This window comes from Budorcas taxicolor, chromosome 10 (assembly GCF_023091745.1).
Source record: "Budorcas taxicolor isolate Tak-1 chromosome 10, Takin1.1, whole genome shotgun sequence".
In the NCBI taxonomy this organism is placed as follows: Eukaryota; Metazoa; Chordata; class Mammalia; order Artiodactyla; family Bovidae; genus Budorcas; species Budorcas taxicolor.
In genome coordinates, this window is record NC_068919.1 from 52,606,383 (window position 1) to 52,632,605 (window position 26,223).

Here is a 26,223-nt window from a genome sequence, read left to right on the forward strand (position 1 = left end):
CATGGACTGCAGCTTGCCAGGCTCCTCTGTCCATGGGATTTCCCAGGCAGGCATACTGGAGTGGGTTGCCATTTCCTTCTCCAGGGCATCTTCCCAACCCAGAACCAAACCCATGTTCCTGTACCGGCAGGCGGATTCTTTACCACTGAGCCACCAGGGAAGCCCACATAATTTGATTTAAGGGAAACAAAACATGCTTTCTCAAACTGTACCTGTCTTCCTGAAGTTGTTATATGCCCTCCTTGCTGGTGTGTTTTCCCCTTTTTCCTACTCCATTGGTCTAGTATTGAGCTCTATAACATAGCGGTGATCTGACTTGATCTGCAAAGATCGAACTAAAAGATTTAGAAGATAAATGACTGGCATGTTTCATAAACTTAGTAATTACAATAGCAGGGCAAAATTATGAGCCTGATATTTTGTTTTTATCTAATACCAAAATACCAGGTTGATACTATTTAATTAAAATGTTTATAAAAGCAGTGATTTTTAAAAAATCAGTGACACATTAAGTTTAATGAAACCACAGCTTCATTAAATATAATCAATTATCAACAATTTAGAAAATATCAAAAACCTTAGAAAAATATTAATGGTAAACTTACATTATCATTTGAATGTAAGTTATTTGTAGATAAAATTAACAAAATAGTTTTATTCAAAAATAAAAATGAAGACCACTTAAACAATGAATATTTAAAAGTCAAATATTATCTACCTTTTTTTAAACTTCAGGTTCATGTATGCACCAGTGGTTCATTATTGAGTAGTGACCATATTTTTGTGCATATTTTTTCTGCTGCTGAAAAAGTGTTCTTAAACTTAACAAGTTGAAGTAATGGTGAAAAAATAATTATATCTCCAAATATATCCATAGATAATCTCATTCCTTATTTGATAGCTTTGAGATGTTTTACTTTAAATTTTATATATTTACTTTTTCATTTTTGAAATGCTCATTGTTTTAAATGATCATAGTTTAATGAGTCAGAATAGGTCTTACAGGACTTGCTAAGAAGAACCACAGCCCCTGCAACCGCTAACTCATGGCCTCATCAGAGGGGAAAGCCAAGTAAAGTAAATACCTCCTCTGTCTTTTGCTGTCTTACCTCCTCCTGGTGACTAATATCAGCCCACTGGAAACCGCAGGGGAAGGAAGCCATACAGATACAGTGCATACAGGCCAGCCTTCTTTTGCAGAGGGTAGGAATTGGATCTGGAAGGGCAAACAGGAAAAATGTAGCCCAATAGTTTTAATTTCTAAGACACCACTTTTTAGTGATATGGTATCTTTTTGTGTGTGATATAGCATCCAGTTTTTGTTTTTGCCCTTTGTAGGGATTAAATTTTTTTTCTTTCTTACATGATCTTCTTTCTTCCCAGTGAGGATTTCATGCCCCCTTTTTAAGGGGAATGTCCTGTTTTTCATATTAGAGATCTTCCTCAATTGTATACCCATCTGAGTCAATGTAAGAGTGAGGTACAAAAAGCTAATAGGAAGGTCTTTGCAGTGGGGGTTTTGCTTTCTGATTCTATAGGTCCAAAGTGGGCCCTACAGATTTACATTTCTAACTAGTCCCAGGTGATGCTTGTCCAAGAGTCATATTTTAAGAACCATTTTATTAAGGAATGCTCTTGGGAATCACGTCTGTGAAAGGAAGGGATAGGAAGGAAACAGAGAGAAAGTTAAGCTGCAGTGTGAAGAGTTCTGAACGAGAAATGGCCCATCAGAGATGTCCCAAAGACAAAGAGCTGGGTCCTTATTTCCTGCATGTTGTGCAGCCTCTGAATGTGAGCTGTCCCTAGAAGGAGATATGACCTTAGAGAGTGAAGTTTTCTTCAGCATAGCTATCTCCATTGTTGTTGTTGTTCAGTAGCTCAGTCCTGTCTGACACTGCCAACCCATGGACTACAGCACACCAGGCTTCCCTGTCCTTCACCATCTCCTAGAGCTTGCTCAAATTCATGTCCATTAGTCAGTGATGCCACCAGCCATCTCCTCCTCTGTCATCCCCTTCTCCTCCTGCCTTCAATCTTTCCCAGCATCAGTCTTTTCTAATGAGTTGACTCTTCACATCAGGTGGCCAAAGTCTTGGAGCTTCAGCATCAGTCCTTCCAATGAATATATGTGTCTAAGAGATCTTTCCAACACACGAATCAAACGCAGGTCTCCCACATTGCAGGAAGATTCTTTACTCTGAGCCACCTATCCAATGAATATTCAGCGTTGGTTTTCTTTAGGATTGACTGGTATGATCTCCTTGCAGTCCGAGGGACTCTCAAGAGCCTTCTCCCACATCACAGTTCAAAAGCATCAATTCTTTGGCACTCAGCCTTCTATAACTCTCACATCCATACATGACTACTGGAAAAATATAGCCTTGACTAATGTCTCTGCTTTTTAATATGCTGTCTAGGTTGGTCATAGATTTTCTTCCAAGGAGCAAGCGTCTTTTAATTTTATGGCTGCAGTCACAATCTGCAGTGATTTTGGAAGCCAAAAAAAATAGTCTCTCACTGTTTCCATTGTTTCCCCATCTATTTGCCATGAAGTGATGGGACCGGATGCCATGGTCTTCATTTTTTGAATGTTGAGTTTTAAGCCAACTTTTTCATTCTCCTCTTTCACTTTCATCAAAAGGCTGTTTACTTCCTCTTCACTTTCTGCCATTAGGATGGTGTCATCTCCCTAGCTGAGGTTATTGATATTCCTCCCTGCAGTCTTGATTCCAGCTTGTGCTTCATCCAGCCTGGCATTTTGCATGATGTACTCTGCATATAAGTTAAATAAGCAAGGTGACAATATATAGCCTTGATGTACTCCTTTCCCAATTTGGAACCAGTCTGTATTTCCCTGTCCAATTCTAACTGTTGCTTCTTGACCTGCACACAGATTTCTCAGGAGGCAGGTCAGGTGGTCTGGTATTCCAGTCTCTTTAAGAATTTTCCGCAGTTTGTTGTGATCCACACAAAGACTTTGACTTAGTCAGTGAAGTAGAAGTAGATGTTTTTCTGGAACTCTCTTGCTTTTTCTAAGATCCAACAGATGTTGGCAATTTGATCTCTGGTTCCTCTGCCTTTTCTAAATCCAGCTTCAACATCTGGAAGTTCTCAGTTCACGTATTTTTGAAGCTTTTCTTGGAGAATTTTGAGCATTACTTTGCTAGCATGTGAAATGAGTGCAATTGTGCAGTAGTTTGAGCATTCTTGGGGCTTGCCTTTTAGCTCAGTCAGTGAAGGATCTGCCTGTAATACAGGAGACTCGGGTTGGATCCCTGGGTTGGGAAGATCTCCTGGAGGAGAAAATGGCAACCCACTCCAGTATTCTTGCCTGGAGAATGCCATGGGCAGAGGAGTCTGGCAGGCTACAGTCCATGGGGTTGCAAGAGTTGTACATGACTTAGCAACTATACCACCTTGAACATTCTTTGGCATTGCCGTTCTTTGGGATTGGAATGAAAACTGACCTTTTCCAGTCCTGTGGCCACTGCTGAGTTTTTCAAATTAGCTGGCATATTGAGTGCAGAACAAAGCTAGTGGAAGTGATGGAATTCCAGTCAAGCTATTTCAAATCCTAAAAGATGAAGCTGTTAAAGTGCTGCATTCAGTATGCCAGCTGTCCTGGCTTTGCTATTTCGGGATTCCCTGGTGGCTTAGATGTAAAAAATCTGCCTGCAGTGCTGGAGACTCTGGCTCGATCCCTGGGTCAGGAAGATCCCTGGAGAAGGGAATGGCAACCCATTCCAGTATTCTTGCCTGGAGAGTCCCCTGGACAGAGGAGCCTGGCAGGCTACAGTCCATGGGGTCCTAAAGAGTTGGCTGCAGCCGAGTGACTAACACTCACTTTTTCTGCTGGAAGCACTCCCAGCAGGTGGGGGACAGTGTCCTTTTTTCCTGAAAAGGGAAAATGGGGCCATCTATTACAGAGTCCATACATACTCTTATTCCAGTCAGCCTCTCACCCCTGTCCCAAGACAGCCACTTTTTCTAATTTTTCTTACTCCATTGATTAAGTTTGTCTATTCCAGAACATCATATAAATGGAACTGTGCAGAACAAACTTCTAGGTGTTGTCTTGGCTCAGTATAATGTCCTGTAGATTCATCCATGTTCTTTTCTGTATCAGAAGTTGTCACTACTGTTGTTTCTTGTTACTGAGTAGTATTCCAATCTATGAATATACAGCATTTTTATCCATTCTTATGTTAACTGCCACTTGGATTGTTTTCAGTTTGGGGGCATTTTTACTAAAGATTCTGTGAACATGTTTGTAAGAGTCTGTTTTGTGGACACAGTTTTGTTTCTCTTGGATAAGTACCTAGGGACAGAATTGTTGTGTTATATAATAGGTTTATATTTACTAAAGTTTTTCAAAGTGATTTTACTTTTTTCATTTCCATCAGATATGACAGATGTGATTGCTCAACTTTGCCAACTTTTGGTGTTTCCAAGTGTTTCTAATTTTAACCATCCCAGTACGTATATAGTATATCCTGATGACTAATGGTGAACATCTTTTCATGTGCTTTCATTAGATGATTTGTCTATCTTTTCTTTGTGAACTATCTATTTTTGTTGTGTGCTCGTTTATTAATTGGATTACTTGTCTTGATTTTTGAGTTATAGGAACTCAGTATATATTCTGGGCATAAGTTTCATCAGATACATTTTGCAAATATTTTCTTCTGATTGGTGACTTGTTTATTTTCTGACATCTTTATATATTTTCAGGTCATGATCTTCTTCTAGGCATTCTATAATTTAAACTTTTGTGGTTAATTTTATGAGCCAACTCAAATTTTCCTACAGAGTGAGCTGTGTTCTCTTGTTTATAGATACATCCAGTTATTCCATCAACCTTTGCTGGAAAGGTTTTTCCTTTTATCTTTTGAATTGCTTTGGCATCCCTGTTGCAAATTGGCTGACTGTATAGAAATCAGCTATCATTCATACCACTTTTTTTTTTTCAACTGTAATAATGTTACTTTACTCCGGCTGCCTTCAAGATTTGCTTTCATCGTGATGTTTTCATCCCTTTGATTGTGATGTGTTCCTGTGTGATTTTCTTTCTAATTATTCTACTTGTAATTTGCTGAGCTTCTTTGAATATGTAAGTTTGTATTTCTCACAAAATTTGGAGCAATTTTGGCCATTATCAGATATTTTTCTGTCTCATTATTTTCAGTTGTAGATAACTAGGCTGTTTGTTATTGTACTATGAATCTCTGAAGCTCTATTTATTATTTTGAAGATATTTTTCTCTCTCCTTCAGAATCAGTAAAATTTACTGATTATTTACTGGTTTAGTGACCTTTTTTCTGCTGTATCTGATCGCCTTTAAAGAAATCCAATGAATTTTGCATTTCAAATACTGTCCGTTTTACTTGTAGAATTTCCATTTGGTTCTTTCAGTTCTACTCTCAGCTGAGATTCCTCCCATGTGTACATCTATTACGACCATATTTTCCTGAAATACTTGAATGTATTTATAATACTTGCTTTGAAGTCTTTGTCTGTTAATTCTGAAGTCTAGATTATTCAGGGTTTGTTTTCTTTGAGCTGCTTCTTTTTCTTGACTCTGGGTCTCTTTCCTTTTTCTTTGTTCTGGTAAATTTTGCTTGTATGATGGGTATCGTGATAGTTGTAGACTTTGAATTCTGTTATTTTTCTCTGATGAGGTTTTGTTTTGTTTTGTTTTGTTTTGTCCTTATAGACAGTTAACAGGGCTGAATTCAAATGCCCCAACATTATCATTCCTGTGTTAAGTAGCAACAGAAGTCTCCTCTCAACTCAGATCTTTACACTTTTCAGCTGTTGCTTTTTGCTGGACTCCTTGGAGCCTTCCCCAAATGAAGGCCATCTAAATATTTGGGCATAGTTTACACAGAAATCTTGTGGTGCTTTCTAGCCCTAGACTTCGTACTGTAGCTCCTCAGCTAGCAGGAAGGCACATTTTTGTTTCAGTCCCTACTGATTGTCATTGTGTCTGTAATAAGTGACATCAGGCAACAGCCCTGTAAATACAGATCCTATCTGGTGCAGTTCCTACTTTTAAGGTTGATGCCCCTCCAGTTACTACCTGCTTTTGGTCATATCTGTTTTTATATTTTATCCACAGTATATGATTGTTAAAGATGGAAAAGCTACTCTAAGTTAGCTTGTCATTATTCAAAGCAGAACATTAAAATGTTGAAGCTTTATTTTATTTTAATTGAGTCAGTCAAACCATCCATTATTCAGAGAATATTTTAGGAAATTGTAAAACATCCACTAAATGGAATATTGCAGTATATTAAATTTTTGAAACAAAATTTGGAAACAGAACAACGATGTCTACTGTCACTCCTACTTTTTACCGTTAAATTAGATATTTTAGTCAAAGTAATTAGATAAGCAGAGGTGGGAGGAAATAGAGATTGGAAAGGAAAAAGAATATTTTCACTGTCATAAGTGAAATTATATTCTACAAGAGAATCTGTGTACAATTAGAACAAATCAGAGTTCAAGAAGGCTGCTGGATATAAAGTCAGCATAGAATACCAATACCAACATTCACCACATCAGAATGTACATGAAACCAGTCGGAAAACATATTAAGAAAAAAGACATACAGTTTATAATACCATTTATAAGCTTCCTAGTACTCATTAACAAAAGATATTAGAGAAAATTACATGACATCTTTTAGGACAGAATAAATTCAAATTATCAGTTAACTCCCCCATTTCTGTAATACCTATAGGATCAGTACAGTTGTTGAATACGGAAAAACTAAAAGGTCACCTGGAGTTAGACGTCCAGGAATTATCAAGACCATTCCAGAAATGGTCAACAAGTGTCATGCACATTCAAAGCGTGGTATTGACACAGGTATAGACAAGTAGATTAGTAATAAAAATGAAAAAAGCTTGAAACAGATTCAAGCATGTGTGTAAACATGTATGTAAAGCATGTACGCATGCATAGTAAAGTGAAAGTGAAAGTCACTCAGTCATGTCGACTCTTAGCCACCCCATGGACTATTCAGTCCATGGAATTTTCCAGGCCAGAATACTGGAGTGGGTAGCCTTTCCCATCTCCATGGGATCTTCCTAAACCAGGGATTGAACACAGGTCTCTTGCATTGCAAGTGAATTCTTTACCAGCTGAGCCACAAGGGAAGGCCAAACCTATCCTTCTGTAACAGATCTTCCCAACCCAGGGTCTCCTGCAATGCAGGCGGATTCTTTATCAACTGATCTATCAGGGAAGCCCAAGTGAAAGTCAGTCAGTCGTGTCTGACCCTTTGCAATCCTATGGACTATACAATCCATGGAATTCTCCAGGCCAAAAGACTGGAGTGGGTTAATACTGTTCCCTTCTTCCGGGTGTCTTCCAAAGCCAGGGATTAAACCCAGGCCTCCCACATTGCAGGCGGATTCTTTACCAGCTGAGCCACAAGGGAAGCCCATAGAAAAATAGGAAACAATTGGTTTGCCAAATACCATACAGAATAAACTCTGATTAAAATCAAAATCAAAAAAACTAACTTCAAAAATTTTAGAGCAAAATATGGAATGTCTTTAAAATTTTAGCTAGATAGGATTTCTTACAACAAAAGCACAGGTCATAAAGAAAAAAATTAATAAATTTTACCAAATCAAGAATTTAAACTTCAGTAAGTTTTTCCAGTGGTCATGTATGGATGTGAGAGTTGGACTGTGAAGGAGGCTGAGCGCCGAAGAATTGATGCATTTGAACTGTGGTGTTGGAGAAGACTCTTGAGAGTCTCTTGGACTGCAAGGAGATCCAACCAGTCCATTCTGAAGGAGATCAGCCCTGGGATTTCTTTGGAAGGAATGATGCTAAAGCTGAAACTCCAGTACTTTGGCCACCTCATGCGAAAAGTTGACTCATTGGAAAAGACTGATGGTGGGAGGGATTGGGGGCAGGAGGAGAAGGGGATGACAAAGGATGAGATGGCTGGATAACATCACCGACTCGATGGACATGAGTCTGAGTGAACTCCGGGAGTTGGGATGGACAGGGAGGCCTGGCGTGCTGCGATTCAGGGCATCGCAAAGAGTCAGACACAACTGAGTGAACTAACTACCTAACTAAGTTACTAAAATGTATCACTAGCAAACTTCAGATGAGAAGACTAGTATCCAGAATATATAAAGAACTATTCCAATTTAATAAGAAATCATCAACTCCACTTAAAAATGGGCAAAAACAAGAACTGGCAGCTTATGGAGGAGAACCCATACAGTCAAGAAGCAGGTGAAAAAGTATAAAACATTGTTCGTAATTGGGATGCTGACAATTTAAAATTTTTTCATACCCATTAGAATGGCAAGTTTTTAATGTATATATGTATTGTGTATAAATGTCATCTACATGTACTTTTTTTGCACAAGTTAATAGGAAAATTAACTCAAACTACCACACAATTGCACTCATCTCACACGCTAGGAAAGTAATGCTCAAAATTCTCTAAGCCAGGCTTCAGCGATATGTGAACTGTGAACTTCCAGATGTTCAGGCTGGTTTTAGAAAAGGCAGAGGAACCAGAGATCAAATTGCCAACATCTGCTGAATCATGGAAAAAGCAAGAGAGTTCCAGAAAAATATCTATTTCTGCTTTATTGACTATGCCAAAGCCTTTGACTGTATGGATCACAATAAACTGTGGAAAATTCTGAAAGAGATGGAAATACCAGACCACATGACCTGCCTCCTAAGAAATCTGTATGCAGGTCAAGAAGCAACAGTTAGAACTGGACATGGAACAACAGACTGCTTCCAAATAGGAAAAGGAGTACGTCAAGTCTGTTTATCGTCACCCTGCTTATTTAACTTCTATGCAGAGTACATAATGAGAAACGCTGGGCTGGAGGAAGCACAAGCTTGCATCACGATTGCTGGGAGAAATATCAATAACTTCAGATATGCAGATGACACTACCCTTATGGCAGAAAGTGAAGAAGAACTAAAGAGCCTCTTGATGAAAATGAAAGAGGAGAGATGAGAGTAGAAAAAGTTGGTTTAAAGCTCAGCATTCAGAAAACTAAGATCATGGCATTTGGTCCCATCACTTCATGTTAGATAGATGGGGAAACAGTGGCAGACTATTTTTTTGGCTCCAAAATCACTGCAGATGGTGACTGCAGCCATGAAATTACAAGATGCTTACTCCTTGGAAGTAGAGTTATGACCAACGTAGACAGCATATTAAAAAGCAGAGACATTACTTTGCCAACAAAGGTCCATCTAGTCAAAGTTACTGTTTTTCCCATAGTCATGTATGGATGTGAGAGTTGGACTATAAAGAAAGCTGAGTGTCGAAGAATTGAATCTTTTGAACTGTGGTGTAAGAGAAGACTCTTCCGAGTCTCTTGGACTGCAAGGAGATCCAACCTGTCCATCCTAAAGAAAATCAGTCCTGAATATTCATTGGCAGGAGTGATACTGAAGCTGAAGCTCCAATACTTGATGCAATACCTGATGTAATACCTGATGCAAAGAGCTGACTGATTTGAAAAGACCCTGATGCTGGGAAAGACTGAAGGCGGGAGGAGAAGGGGTCGACAGAGGATGAGATAGCTGGATGGTATCACCGACTCAATGGACATGAGTTTGAGTAAGCTCCAGGTGTTGGTGATGGACAGGGTCGCCTAGTATTCTGCAGTCCATGGAGTCCCAAAAAGTCGGACAGGACTGAGCGACTGAACTGAACTGAATAGGAAAATAGAGACTATATATTCTGCCTATGGAAGTATGAATGTATACAGGAATTTTTGGAGAGGAATTCTGTAATACATAATTAAACTGAAAATACATATTCATGAATCCTAGAAAATTGACTTCCAGATTTATAACTGAGAAGTTTTTGATTGTGTATACCAGGAGACATGTACAAAGACATTTGTTGCAGCATTGCTTGAAGAAAATCTGAAAAGTACCTAATTGGCTTTCAGTAAGGAATGGATGAATAAATGTGATATAGTCATTCAATGAAATACTTTCAGCAGTTAAAATAAATGGACTTCATCTAAAGTGTATCAACATGGAGAGATCTCAAAGACAGGGTTTGGTGAAAAAGACATTTGCAGAAGATATACAGTGAAATGGCATTTATATAAACATTTAAAAGCTTCTAATAAAGGGGAATATATTTAGATATATGGCTTAAAAAAAATCATATTTTCACTTTCATGTTGATTTGTCTAAAATATGCTTCTCTAAGTGGTCCCAAAGAATTTTCTTTATATGGGGACTAAGTGTACATTTTGTCACTCATTTGTTCAGTGGATTTTATTGACCATCTAACATGTGCCAAATGATAATACAGCAGTGAGCAAAACAGATTGAGCCCATTTTCATGGAATTTAAATTCTAGCCAAGGAAGATAAGTGATGGAAAGTATTTCACATGAAGAAGTAGTCAGGGAAGAAGTGTCTGTAAAAGATAATATCTAGCAAAATCATGAAGAAAGTGAACAGATAAGTTATATGGAGTAAGGGTCTTAGAGGCTGACTGAAAAAGCCAGTGCAGGGCCCTACTCCTACCTTGAGAAGCAGCAGGGAGGCCAGCATGGCAGGAGCTAAATGAATGAGGAAGAGACTAGTATGATATGAGATGATAAAGATAGCAGAGGACTGGATCCTCCAGGAACATAGGACTAATGTGGTGGATGGTGTCACTTTGAACACTTGGTTGAGAGTAGCTCACAGGACTGATGCTGGAGGGTGTAAGGATAGATGCAGGGAAACCAATTAGAAGGTTATTATAACACTTTTGAAAAGAAATGATGATGGTTTAGACCAAGGTGGTGAGAAACAGTTGTATTTTTTATATATTATTTTTTAGCAGCAATTCTTAAACTATGGAAAACCCTCTTCAGGTTAGTCACTCAGTCATGTCCGACTCTTTGCGACCCCATGGACCACAGCACGGGAGGCCTCCCTGTCCATCACCAATGCCAGGAGCTTGCTCAAACTCATGTCCATCTAGTCGGTGATGCCATCCCAGCCATCTCATCCTCTGTCATCCTTTTCTCCTCCTGCCTCAATCTTTCCCAGCATCAGGGTCTTTTCCAATGAGTCAGTTCTTCACATCAGGGGGCCAAAGTATTGGAGCTTCAGCTTCAGCATCACTCCTACCAGTGAATATTCAGGACTGATTTCCTTTAGGATGGACAGGTTAAATCACCTTGCAGTCCAAGGGACTCTCAAGAGTTTTCTCCAACACCACAGTTCAAAAGCATCAATTCTTCGGCACTCAGCTTTCTTCACAGTCCAACTCTCACATACGTACATGGACCACTGGAAAAACCATAGCTTTGACTAGACAGACCTTTGTTGGCAAAGTAATGTCTCTGCTTTTTAATATGCTGTCTAGGTTGATCATAACTTTTCTTCCAAGGAGCAAGCATCTTTTAATTTCATGGCTGCAGTCACCATCTGCAGTGATTTTGGAGCCCAAAAATATAAAGTCTGTCACTGTTTCCATTGCTTCCATGAAGTGATGGGACTGGATGCCATGGTCTTCATTTTTTGAATGTTGCGTTTTAACATAGCTTTTTCACTCTCCTCTTTCACTTTCATCAAGAGGCTCTTTACTACTTCTTCACTTTCTGCCATAAAGGTGGTGTCATCTGTGTATCTGAGGTTATTGATATTTCTCCTGGTAATCTTGATTCCAGCTTGTGCTTCATCCATCCTGGCATTTCACATGATGTACTCTGCATATAAGTTAAATAAGCAGGGTGTACTCCTTTCCCAGTTTGGAACCAGTCTGTTCCATGTCTGGTTTTAACTGTTGCTTCCTCACCTGCATACAGATTTCTCAGGAAGCTGGTAAGGTAGTCTGGTATTCCCATCTCTTTAAGAACTTCCCAGTTTGTTATGATCCACAGTCAAAGACTCTGGTGTAATCAATAAGACAGAAGTAGTTGTTTTTCTGAAACTCTCTTGCTTTTTCGATGATCCAACGGATGTTGGCAATTTGGTCTCTGGTTCCTCTGCCTTTTCTGAATCCAGCTTCAGCATCTAGAATTTTATGGATCACATACTATTGAAGCCTGGCTTGGAGAATTTTGAGCATTACTTTGGTAGCGTGTGAGATGAATGCAGTTGTGTGGTAGTTTGAACATTCTTTGGCATTGGATTTCTTGGGGATTGGAATGAAAACTCTTGGTGAGAAACAGTTATATTTTTGATATATTATTTTTTCACAGCAATTCTTAAACTATAGAAAACCCTCTTATCTCAGAGAAACTGTGGGAGTTAAGTGAGAAAGATAGCACGCTTTAGCTGCTAATGAGTGAGAAGCTATACACACAATCCCAAAATCCCCCAAAATTTTAAACTAAAGATTTTCTTTGGAGGAGGGGATTTCAGTTCCTCTTACCAAAAGGTATCATTTACTTTTCTTTTTCTGTTAATGATTCTGAATTTTGCAGTTGAGTTTAATACAGTCACACTTTGGTCTTTAAATAATCAAATTTGAAATTCAAGTACAAGGGTAAAGTTTTGAGGTTACTGACTGCATTAACTGAATTGTGATTTAAATACTTAATTTTGCTTACTCCACAGATTAAATGTATAGCTATGTATAAAGGCAAATAACCATTTTTTGCATTTATATGGCTCTAGAACCTTTTGTTGAAGATAATATGGTTTGTAACATCTTTTATGATTGTGTATAAACTATCTTTGAACTTTTGTATGATTTCATTGCATTTGCCCTTTGATGTGTTAAGATTCAATTATTAAATTATTTTATACTGGCTTCATTTGTTTTATATATTGTTTACTTTTTTCAGTAATTCAGTTAAATTTTTATATAGTGGCTTTTGTGTTATTTCTAAGTATAGTCTTTTTCTCCAACTTATTGTCATTTTAGCTAATCTTTTTTACTTTTATGTCTAGGGAGTCCATGTGTGTGTGTGTCTGTGTATATGAGGGAGGAGGGAGAAAGAGGGGAGGGGAAGAGAATCTACTTTTTATTTTTTAAATTTAAAAAAAAAAATTTTTTTTTAATTTTTACAGCTCAACAAGCTGTATGTGGGATTTTAGTTCCCCAACCAGGAATCGAACCCACACTCCCCTACAGTGGAAGCAAGGAGTCTTAACCACTGTACTGCCAGGAAAGTCCCCAAGAGAATCTACTTTGTAACAAGTCTTTAGATATACAGATAATATTACACCATTATGGCTTTTAGATGCTAAACAAATCATTGTCCAAAGTAAACTCTGTGTTCTATTTCTATATGTACTATATGCACTAATACATCTGCAGTTTTATGTATGACTAGAAATTTAATCATTTGTTTAAAATATCTGTTATAATGATAGAGCATAACAACAATAAAATTACTATAGCAATGAACTCAGTAACTATTCTGATCGTGTTTTAGGATTGAATTTAGTACAATGAGTAGGAGATAGGTTTTTGTTTTGCTTTGTGAAAAATGCAGTTTTAGGCTCCAATGCCTAATCTTAATAAGAAATTTAACTTATTTTTTTCATGGATATGAAAAAATGGATATGGATAGTAAATTACCGCGTGTTTGAAAATACTTTGAATATTTAATAAATGTATTAGTCTTACTAATTTAACTTTCTTTTTCTTTTAGCAAAACTATACAATCTAAGGTGGACTGCATTTTGGTAAGTAAAATAACTAATCTTAAAGTTTTTTTGTGATAAGGCTTTTCCCACTACATAAAATATATTATTTTTCAGTAAATACTTATTTTAAATATAACTGAGTTTTAGTGAGTAAAATTTGACATTTAATTGCAACCATAGGGGTGAACTGGCTATATGCTGTCTACTTTCCTATATGTCATCAATAATGAAATCATAATCTGAGGTAATTGCATGTTTTTGAAACTTACTGGCTTTTACTAAAGATCGCTTCAGCATTTAATAAAGTGAATGTTTAGCTTTCTATTCTAGTAATTCTTAAAGGATTTGTTAAAGAAAAAATTTAAGGTGTTTGATAGGTTAGTTTTCTTGTGGTGAGTGATGTGAAAGTCGCTCAGTTGTGTCTCTTTGCAACCCCATGGACTATACAGTCCATGAAATTCTCTGGGCCAGAATACTGAAGTGAGTAGACTTTCCATTCTCCAGGGGATCTTCCCAACCCAAGGATCGAACCCAGGTCTCCCACATTGCAGGTGGGTTCTTTACCAGCTCAGTCACCAGGGAAGTCCAAGAATACTGGAGTGGGTAGCCTATCCCTTCTTCAGGGGAATCTTCCCGACCTAAGAATCGAACTGAGGTCTCTTGCGTTGCACACAGATTCTTTACCATCTGAGCTACCAGGGAAGCCCTTTTGTTGTGGTAGTGTGTTTTTTATATTTGGGTTGCTGGACTTCAGGAATTAAAGCCACAATAATCGTTTACATTTAGATTGGACTTGTAGACTATAAGAATTTGTTTAAATAAAAGCTTTTTAAAATATTTAATGTATTAGGTTTTGTTGCTATAATATACTTTTCGTGTTTGGACTGCTGGCCTTTGGGAGTTAAAGCCACAAAATAGTTTAAATTTAGATTGTTTTTTCAGTTCCATTGATCTTCTCTTAAACATATAAGGGAAGAAGTATGCAGCTACTGAGAGTACTGGAATAGTACCAGCTTCTTTCATGTAAAGTTTATTAATGGAATGTTCCCTGAGCTCTAGAATATTCAGTGACTGCACTGTTAGATTCCCCAAAATGTCACTGTTGTTAGTCTTCTTTCTCTCTTGTGACATTAGGACTTTCTTACGCAGGTTTGTGTCTTCATTATAAGCTACATTTTTTTTGTTGTTGTTAGGGAGCAGGGGTCTGCAGTGTCTGGTGCTGAAATAGTATATGATCTTCTTAGCTTATGATACTAGTTTCTAGGTAGGTGAGTAAATAACATTACTTCATAGGAGAAGAGGTATGAAAGGTTCTCCTATGTTTTTCTAACCTGTTTGAGAAAGAGTACTTTGTGGGGATGTTTTCCCCCTTTTTTCCTTTTTTTCAATACTCTAAAGTAGATGATCTTGTTACTTCCCTTTTACAAATGAAGAGACTAATGCTCTTGCATTTACTAAAAAAAAATATTATTGGGCCAATGCTAAATATTTGGGAAACAAAAGGACATGTTCCCTTGCCCTCAAGAAATCCAGTCTGTTAAAATAGATTTAATAATTCTCTTAAGACCTAGGAAGGTAGTGACTGGGGATGGAGGGGTAGCCTTACCCCCACCGCTGAGAGCATTTTCTGTTTCTCTCTACTCTCAAGGGTTCATATCTACTCTCAGTTGTTTATATCTATCACTCAGTAACTACTGCATAATTACTCTTTGCTAGACCCTGTCTGGGTGTCAAAATACAATGGTAAACAAGACAAGTACAGTTGCTATCTAAGACTCTTGCCTTTTTTTTCTTTTAGAATCTGAGATAATATTGGAGGAATATTCAGTTTTTCTTTTCATTGAGAAAGTTGAGACAGAAGGTATAATTTATTAAATGTGGCATTTATAAAATACTAAATAAGAACAAAAAGGATTTTTAATCTTTTAAGAATTCAGAAGTGTTTATATTTTAGCATAATTTTTAAAGTTATATATATATTTGATGAACAAGATAGTAAGATCTGTAGCTTCATAAAGCTTCCATTTTATTGAGTGAAGTAGACATTAAATGAATGGTAAAATAAGCTTTACAACTTCAGATAATAATAAATGCTATTACAAAAATTTTACAAGGCAAAAGGAGACAACTGACGGTGTATAGGGAATCTTTAGATTGAGTGATTTAGGAAAAGTATCTGAGGAAATGACATTTGGAAAGAGACCTGAATAAGAAGAAGCCAGTCTTGTGTAAAGATCTGCCTGTGACAAATACTAGGCAGAGGGAACAGAAAGTACAAAAATTCTGAAACAGAAATGAACCTGGAATGTCTGGAGAATACGAAGAACCCAGTGCGCTAGAACTTAACAAAGGGAGGAGAGGATGATAGGAGAAAAGAATAGCTATGGCAAACAGTATGTGTTTTATTCTAAGTGCATGGAAGCCAATTAAAAGATTTCAAGCACGAGAATAGTATGATCTAGTTTTCTTTTTTTTTTTAATACCCTAGCAGTTGTTGGCAAATAGGCTTTTAGGGGGATAAGAGTAGAAGCAGGAAAATCAGTTAGGCTATTGGAAAAGTCGAAATAAGAATGCAGGGCGGTTGCTCGCTTGGAAGGGGAAGATGGGGAAAAAATACAGTAATGGGTTCAAGGCATATTTTGGATATAAAGCGAGTAAGCCTTGCTTGCTGATGTATTGATTGTAAAGGGAGAAACAAAGGAATTAAGGGTAATTCCTTCTGGTCTAAAAAATTTCCTTTAGTATTTCTTATAAGTCAGATTTGCTCACGATGAATTCTCTTGATCTGTATTTGTCTGTGAGTGGCTATTTTACTTTCAGTTTTGAAGAATAATTTTACTGGATATAGAATTCTTGATTCATAGGTTTCTCTTTAAAACATTCCATCTCTTTGAATATATCATTTCTCTACCTTTGGCCTTCATTGTTTCTGATGAAAAGTCAGTCGTTAATCATGTTGTTTTCTGGTACATGATGAGTTGTTTTTCTCTTCTTGCCATCAAGATTCATTCATATATTCATTCACTCACCCACCTACTCTTGCTTTCAACAGTGAGACTATCTTACATGTAGGTATGGATCAATTTGTGTTTATCCTACTTTGGGATTTCTGAGTTTGCATCTGTAGATTAATCTGATGTGAGAAGTTCTCAGCCGTTATTTCTTCATATATATATATATATATATATTTATCCCTTGAATTCCCCTCTCCATAGGAAGCTGCCATTACACATAAGTTTAAATGATTGGTTTTATCCCTCTAGTCTCGGATTTTGCTCCTTTTTTGTCTGATTATCTTTCTTTATGTTCTATTTTCTCAATTTTTGTTGAGATTCCTTGTTATTTTTTTCATTGTCATCAAGTTTTCCTTTTCATGTTTAAACACAGTCAACCTCATCCGTGTGGAATAGGTCATGGGAGAAGCACCAGACAGGAGTACAACTGACTCTCACAGTTGATACGGGAAGTTCAGCAGTTTTTAACGATCAAACGCTTCTCAGTATGTTGCTGTTAGTCAGTTTCCAAAGCCCTAAAATCATTTTTCCATCATTTTAGAGTTATTGGGGTGGGGGTGGGGGTCCTGGCCTATTCATTCCATTTGTTCTAGGTATCTCAGCTTTCTCACATTGTTTTTGTCACGTTTTCTTCTAGAAGTCTTATATGGTTTTAGCTTTTTGTATTAGGTCTGTGAGCCGATTTCATTTAAATTTATGTTTGGTATAAGATGAACTTCAGTGTTTTATTTTTTTAACCAAATGGAGAGATATCCAGTTGTTTCAGCACTGCTTATTAGGAAGTCTGCCTTGGGTCTTTGTCTAGTCTCTCTTTTCCCATCAGTTGCTATCTGTCTTTATGGCATCACCACAGTCTTGTCTGTGGTAGCTTTGTCAAAAGTCTTGCCATCAGGTGATGTAATGATTTGAATTGGTTTTGGCTTCTCCGTACAAATTTCAGAATAACCTTGTCAATTTCTGTCAAAAAAAAAGTCTACTGGAATTTGTTTGTGTTTCAATGAGTTTATCAATAGATTTGGGGCCAGTGGCCATCCTAATGACACATTTTCTTAATCTATAAGCATGGTGTATCTCCATATTACTTGATTTCTCTATAGTTTCTCTCAGCAGTGTTCTCTGGTTTTCTGTGTATACGTTTTCTATATATTTTGCTTAAATTATTCCTAAATAAGATTTGGGATTTTATCACAAATGGCATTAAAAAGTGTTTCTTATGTTTTATTGCTGATTTGTATATTGACCTTGTAAGTATGCAGACTTAACTAAGTTCACATATGTTATGTCAAGTTTTTGAATTCTCTACCAAATCAATCATATTATCCATGGATAAAGAAAAGTTTAACCCCACTTCAGTCTAAATGTCTGTTCATTTTTCTCACCTTTCGCAACTACAACCTCCAGCTCAATCAATTCTGAATAGAAATGATGAGAATTGGATTTCCTTTCCCTTGTTCTCAGTCTTAGGGGAAAACCATTTATTCATTCACCTTATAATGTGATATTAGCATTAACTTTTTTATGAAAGCTTTTTTAAAGTTATTCCCTTCTGTTCCTTTTTTGTTAAGAGACTTTTTTATCACAAATACACACTTGATTTTATCAAGTGATTTTTTGTACTTACGGAAATAATCACATGGTACTTCTCTGTGGTTCTGTTAACCTGATAAATTATACTGATTGATTTTCCCTTGAATGCATTGAATGCATCTTTGCATTCCCCTGGTAAGCTCCATATGGTGCATATACTTCCATATGTTGTGTTATACTTTTATATACTGCTACATTGGATTAGCTATTTTTAAGGACTATTTGTGTTAATTAGGGCTTTTGATCTGATGGTTTCTTATAATATCTTTGTTTTTGATATCTGGGTAACGTTGGCTTCATGAAATGAGTTTGGAGGTGTTTTTCTTTTATTTTTTGAAGGAATTTAAATTAAAATTATAATTATTTCTTTTTTGTTTTATTTAATTTTCTGGCCACCCTGCACAGCTTATAAGATCTTAGCTCCCTGACCAGAAATTGAACCTGGATCCTCACCTAGGCCCTCAGCAGTGAGAGCATGGGGTCTTAACCACTGACTGCCAGGGAATTCTGTCTTTATTTTTAAATATTTTAAATATGGTAGAGTTCACTAGTGAAACCATCTGTGGAAAAGGTTTTTGTTATGAAATCAGTTTCTTTAATTATATAAGGCTAGTAAATTTTTTCCTGATGCAGTTTTGATATTTGTGTCCTTCAAGGAATTTGTTCATGTTTCCTATAGCAGTGAGTTTGTTAGTATAATACTGTTTAATAATATTCCCTTATCATCCTTTACTATTTATAGGATTTTTAACAGTTCCCTCTCATTACTGAAAATTAGCAATTGTATCTTCTTTTATCTTAATCAGCTTAGCTAGAGGTTTAATAATTTTATAAATAAAACTAAACTTTTGGTTTCATTTACTTTCTTTCTTGTCAGTTTTCCATTTTATTTCTCCTTTAATGTACTTTTTTTTTTTCCTTATGCTTGACTTGGCTTTAATTGACACTTATTTTTCTAGCCCCTCAGTAAAGAAATTTTAAACTTTTTTTGTCTTTTCATTGTAAACATTTAATGCTACAAATAATCCTCTAAGCACTGGTTTAGCTGCATTCCATAATTTTTTGTGTGTTTTCATTGTCATTCAGTTAAATGAAACCTTTTAAAATTATAATTTATTCTTGTTGCCCATAATATAGGATGATCAGTTTCCAAGTAGATGAGTATTTATTGAATCTTGTTTTTGGTATAGCTTAGTGAATGTTTCAAATGTACTTGAAAATAACATATATTCTACTGTTATTGGATAGACTGCTCTTCTGTCTCTGTATGTCAACTATTATCAGTTAGGTCTAGTTGGTTATGGTTTTTCAAGACAAATTTATCTTTACTGATATTTCACTTTTTCAGTTATTGAGAGGGATGCTAAAATCTTGTATTTGTGATGGTGAATTTTTTAATCTCTGATCCTGTCAGCGTTAGCCTCATGTATTGAAGCTATTAATAGGAGCATAAGCATTTAAGATTTTTATGTATTCTTCATGAATTGATTCTTTTATTATTATTATGTTTTTGTTTTTAATCTCTAGTAAGATTTGTTACTTTCAAGTCTGCTTTGTCTGATATCACCATAGCCCCTCCATCTTTCTTATAATTAGTGCTTCTTTGTGTGGCATATCTTTTTTCATCCTTTTACTTCTAAGCAAAGTTATATAAACACTTTATAGTTAAAGTGTTCTGTTGTTGTTGAGGACATCATATGCTTAACCAATCTGACAAGCTTTGTCATGGAACTGCCTGTAAGGTTGAGTGTATGTATACCATTTTGCTAATTATATTCTTACATTGTAGGTCTACTGTTGATTAATTTGCCCAGATTTAGTTTATTTGAAAAAAGTCTTTCATTTACGAAAGGTATTTTCACTGGGTATAGAATTCTAGATATTTTTTCTTTCAGCCTTTTTTGCAGTGTAGATCTATTTTCTTTTTGGTTTGCATAGACTCCATTGGGAAGTTTGTTTTCTTTCTTGTTTCCCTGTGTGTAATGTGTTCTACTTTTCTCCTCTGGCTTCTTTCCAGATTATTTATTAGTGATTTTTCAGCAATTTTATAGCCTTATGGCCTTGTTTTTCTTTGTTTTTGACCTGTTTGTGATTAACTGAGCTTCCACAATCCTGTGGGTTTACAATTTTACATCAGCTTTCAAAAATTTCCAGCCATTCAAATACTCTTCTTTGCCCCCTTCCATCATGGGTCTCAAAGTTTATTTATGTTACGTTCCTCAGTAATTCTCACAGGTCACTAAGGTTATATTTAGTTATTTTTTTTTTCTTTTTGCTTCATTTTGGATAGTTTATATTTCATTAATATTATTATCACATTCCTTAATCTTCTTGACATATGTGATCTCTAATTCTATTCAATGAATTGCCCATTTTAGACCCTGTATTTTTTAAGTTCTAGAAATTTCACTTGGTTATTTTCTTTTATATCCTCCATTTCTTTTGTTAAATCTTTGAGCATGTTCGTAAGAACTCTTTTAAGGTCTTTGTTTTCTAATTATCTCTTAAGTCTCTTTACTGAGTTTTTGTTGCAATTATGAGATCATATTTTCCTGCTTCTTTACATGTCTAGTAATTTTTAGTTTAGTAATCATTTAGAATGTCTAGATTTTGTTCTCTTTCTTTAAAATGTATTACAGTTTTCTTTGGCTGGCAGCTACTTGCAGATTATCCTTTTGACGTTGTGTTTAAGCTTTGCTGGGGCAAGTCTAGAATAGCTAGACTTTAGAGTTAGTTCAGCTTTTATACCGGAGAAGGCAATGGCACCCCACTCTAGTACTCTTGCCTGGAAAATCCCATGGACTGAGGAGCCTGGTAGGCTGCAGTCCATGGGGTCGCTAAGAGTAGGACAGGACTGAGCAACTTCACTTTCATGCATTGGAGAAGGAAATGGTAACCCACTCCAGTATTCTTGCCTAGAGAATCCCAGGGACGGGGGAGCCTGGTGAGCTGCCGTCTATGGGGTCACACAGAGTCGGCCACGACTGAAGCAACTTAGCAGCAGCAGCTTTTATACTAAGGTGTTACTGCTGTAGTGTCTATACTGAATTTTTGGGGTGTTGACTGAGATCTCTCAGTGCTATCTGATTGGAATTTGAACATGCCACAGTCAGTTGCAATTTCTTGGAATTTCTCTGCATTCTGTCTGTATTTGCCCATGGTGACCTTATCTACTTTGATGGTGTCAACTAATCTCAGTATGCTGATGACTCTTAATTATACATCCCCAGTTTATGCTCCAGACCCACATGGCCAGCTACTGTCTACTGATCAATTTTACTAAGATGTCACATAGGCACTTCAAACTCAACTTTTCCAGAACTAGTTTCACTGTATCACACCCAAAATTCTGAACCTATTTGTTTTGTTTCCTATTGCAACTGTAACAAATTATCATAAATTTAGTGGCTTAACACAAGTTTATTATCTTGTCATTCTACACATCAGAAGTCTGACACGGCTTACTAAGATAAAATGAAGGTGTCAGGAGGACTGTATTCCTGTTGGAGGCTATAGGGGACTTTCTTGTTTTTTAGCTTTTAATGGCTCCATCTTCAAAGCCAGCAATGACTCCTCACGTCTTACACTGTGTCCCTCTGACACATCTCTTTTTGTAGTCAAATCTCCTTCAATTTCCCTCTTATTAGGACTTTCGTGATTTCATTAGGCCTGCTAGATAATACAGGATGCTCTCCCCATTTCAAGGTCCTTAATGTGATCACATCTGGAAAGGCCCTTTTACCGTGATGTAACAGATTCACAGTTCTAGGGATTTGAGGATTAGGACATGAACATATTGGAGGGCCATTATTCTTTCTATCATATTATCTTAGTGAATGTACTCACTCAGCCAACCTAAAGACCTGTTAGTCTTTCTTGTTTTCATCCTCTTTCTCACCTACCTCACATCTAGTCAGTCACCACCTCCCATCACTTCTGCCTTCAAAATTGCTCCATTTTTGTATATCCTGACTGCTTCTACATTAATGCATACCATTGTGTTTGTTGGAAATAATGGCAGCTATTTTTCTGCTTCTCATCCCTCCTCTTTTATTCCATTCTTCAAAACATCATTACACCATCTTTATGAAATGTAAATCTTTGTTAAGATTTGGTTAAGACCTTTTACTGGTTCCCCATTGTTTTATCTTAAGGCATTGAAGATCCTTCATACTTGGCTTTACTTCTCTTATTCAGTCTCATCTTTCTCTATTCCCTCTGCAGGCTTGTCAGCAAGCTGTAATGAACACTTGTGAAGTTAGAGAAGAGAATATATATCCTCTTAGTCTAGAACAACAATGGCCATTAGAACATTCTGCATTGGTAGAAATGTCCGGTATATGTGCTCTTCCGTTTGGTAGCCACTACAGACGTGACTGTTTCTTGAGCTCTTGAAATGTGGCTAGTGTGACCGAGTAACTGAACTTTTAATTTTATTAATTTGATTTTAAGTTAAATAGCCAGAAGGTGCTAGTGGCAGCCTTTTTGGATAGTGCAGTTCTAGAAGAGTGGTTCTCAACTGGAGGCAGTTTTGCCCCCAGGAAACATTTGACCACATCTGGGGACATTTTGTTTTTTACACTCAGAGTGTGCTACCAGTTGAGTGAGTAGAGGACAAGTATGCTATTTAAACATCCTGCAAAAGTAAAAGTGAAGTCGCTCAGTCGTGTCCGACTCTTTGCTACCCCATGGACTGTAGCCTACTAGGCTCCTCTGTCCATGGGATTTTCTAGGCGAGGGTACTGGAGTGGGGTGCCATTTCCTTCTCCAGAGGATCTTCCCAACCCCAGGGATCAAACCCAGGTCTCCTGCATTGCAGGCAGATGCTTTACTGTCTGAGCCACCAGGGAAGGCACAGGGCACTACTTTATAATAGACTTCTCAGCCTAAAATTGTCAGTAGTGTTAGATGATGAAAAACTCGGGTCTAGACTATCCACTCTGTCTCTCTCTCTTTTTTTTAAACTATATGTAGCCATATTTTGAGATTCATCTTAGATACTACCCCTCGGAAAGCCATCTGTGATTTCTCAGGTCTGAGTCTGATATATCTTCTTTCCCCTAATATCCTGTGCTTACCTTCATTTGTTTTAGGTAGTCACCTCTATGATAGTCATAATTTAGTATTTTTATTTGTTCTTGGCTTCTTGAGTGTAGGAACATAATCATTGGAATAAGCCCACAGGCACATGAGGATGATCAATAAATATTTGTTAAAGTTATGAATGAGTATAACCTAATGACTCAATTATTAAACATATTGTGATTTAAAATATCAAGAAGTATTACCAGCTTCAGTGGAGACCTTTCAGAGACCATAAACTTGTTAAAATATTTTTATTTCTTTGTTGGAGTTACTGAATACTTCACAGCTTGCCTATAAGAACAGAAACTTTTCTCATTCCTTTAGAGAAAGACCAATTTTTTTTTTCCTGGCATTTTTCTGTTTCCCCCTGTTCTCCTCAGCTTAGGTATTTCCCTTCCTCACATACTAACCTGCTAAGAGGTAACCACCCCTACTCATCCCCAGAGTACAGATGGGGAACTGAAACTTTATTGCATAGATTCAGGAAAGATTTAAACAAGTAAAGTGGAATAAATAGATCAGAAACTAAGAGTAACTGGCAATATAATAGAATGGCTCAGAGCTGAGACTCTAGAATGACACAGTCCTGAATTTGTATCTTTACCCCTGCCTTTATTGCCATTATTATCTGATTTTGGAAATTTTTAACCTATTTTAGTTGTACTTTAAAAGGTGGTAATAATAGTTTCTAATCGACTGAGTTGCTTGGAGTATTAAAGGAGATAACAACTGTACTTGTTACTGGCATGCCTCAGAGATACTGAGGGTTCAGTTCCAGACCACTACAGTAAAGTAAATATTGCAACAAAATGAGTCACACAAATTATTTGGATTTGCAGTGCATACAAGAGCTATGTTTACAGTATACTTTAATCTATTAAGTGTGCAGTAGCATTAGGTCAAAAAAATATTGTACATACCTTGATTAAGAGACTTTATTGCTAAACAACACTAACCATCACCTGAGCCTCTAGCAAGTCTTAGTAGTAACATCAAAGATCATTGATAACAGATCACCATAAGAGATATAATGATGACAGAGAAGTTTGAAATACTGTGAGAATTACCAAAATGTGACACAGAGACACAAAGTGAGCAAATAGTACTGGAAAAAACAGTGCCAGTAGATTTGCTCAGTGTAGGGATGCACAAACCTTCAGTTTGTTAAAAAAAAAAAAAGTGCAGTATCTGTGAAGCATGATAAAAGGAAAGTCAACAAAAGGAGATATGCCTGTAGTGTAAATACAGGCACACATGGCAGCTTCAGTCGAAGGTGCTATACATGTAAATTGTTAATGTGAAATCTAACTGACTTGTTAACCACAAATATGTGTTTCTAGAAAGCTAAACATTAGTCAGGGATCACATTTTATGTTCATCATCATGGAACTTACCATTTAAGAATGATTGCTTACCATATGGAACCTCTGAGGGGACAGCATTGAACCCCTCAAATACAGAGAGAGGAAGATAGAGAAGTTGGGAGTCACCTAGCTACAGCTGTCCAAGAAGCCAGAAGATGCACATCGTAGAACAGCTGCCGGTATGAGCCGTCCATGCTCCCGCCACCTCCAGGACTTAATAGATGCTGTTTCCTCTGCCAGCTGTGCTCTTCTCATTTTTCTTCTCTTGGATGACTCCTGCTCCATTCGGACTTGGCTCAAATACCTTTTCAGAATGCTTTTTATCTACTAGGAATGCATTCAGCTGCAGATAACAGAAAACCCCAACTATTGGTGGCTTAAAGAAATAAGTTTGTGTCATCTAGTAAGTCCAGAGTTAGGCATCCAAGAGCGGTACAATAGCTCACCGGAGTCTTAGGCCTTTTGTGTTTTGCTGAGTCACCTTTCGTCCCATCACAGCATTGATGGCTGCTGCATGTCCATACCTTCCATCCAAATGCCAAGGCAGGAAGAAGGGAGAAAGGGCAAAAGGGCTTTCTTCTAGGAAAACTGTGTTTATTTTCAGGGCACCTACTTCTGTTCCCACTTCAGGAACTTCCACCTCCAGGGTGATGTCACTTGGGTTCACCTAGCTACAAAGGAAACTAGGATACAGAGTATTTTGTTTTCTAGCCACTAGACCAGAAGACAAAGAAGAAGGGAGTTAACAATATGTCTGAGTCTAGCCTCTCTCCTATACCTTCTTCTGTTAAGGCTCTTGCTTTCATGTGCCTTATAAAGAGCTTTCTACCCCTGTTACAGCTCTTACTATATAGTATGCTGATCCCCAGGTTAATTTGTTTCCTTCAACAAAAATAAGGTTTTGGTACTAAGAAGAACTGTGTCTCATGGTCTTGGTATCCCCAGTGCTTAGTATCTTGTCTAGTACATGGAAGACAGTTAACATTTGCTAAGTGATTATCTGCAAATAATAATTATCAAAAACTATGTGTAATATGCACATAATATCACCTAAACAGAGTTTCTCTCTACATATTATTATTATTAACATTTATTGAGTATTTATTATCATGTGACAGACAAGTACTTTACATATTTTATTATTCAGTCCTCATAATTTGCCTATGAGATTAATTTGTTATCCTCATTTTACAAATGAAGAAACAGGTTCAGACAGGTTAAGTAACTTACTCAGGGTCATAAAACTTGCTAATTGGTAGAATTAGGCTTTTAATCCAGGTAGTCTGACTCCAGAGCCAAGACTTTTAAAAACAGTGATAAACATAACATTTTTTAAAGTGTCTAAAATATGAGGTTATTTATATGAATTTTTAAAAATTCTACTTCTTCTTCCTGTAATTAAGAACTGTTTCTGAAAGTAATTATCCACTTTGAAAATAAATCTGAAGAGAAAAAAAATAAAAAGCTAGCCTCATCATCTTACTGAATTTTAGTAATCAGTAATTCTAAATTTAGTCTCTTTTTTGCAAGCAGGTTGCTTGAATGCCATTTAAAAAA

The 26,223-nt window shown here is 36.8% G+C and overlaps 1 protein-coding gene across 1 annotated transcript in view; it reads left to right on the forward strand.

Annotated features, from left to right (window-relative positions):
- RFX7 (regulatory factor X7) overlaps positions 1 to 26,223 on the forward strand; it is a 138,863-nt gene that overhangs the window by 54,608 nt on the left and 58,032 nt on the right. The window contains exon 3 of the mRNA XM_052646673.1: positions 13,622 to 13,655. Coding sequence (XP_052502633.1) covers positions 13,622 to 13,655 — 34 coding nt within the window. The remainder of the gene's footprint in view (positions 1 to 13,621; positions 13,656 to 26,223) is intronic.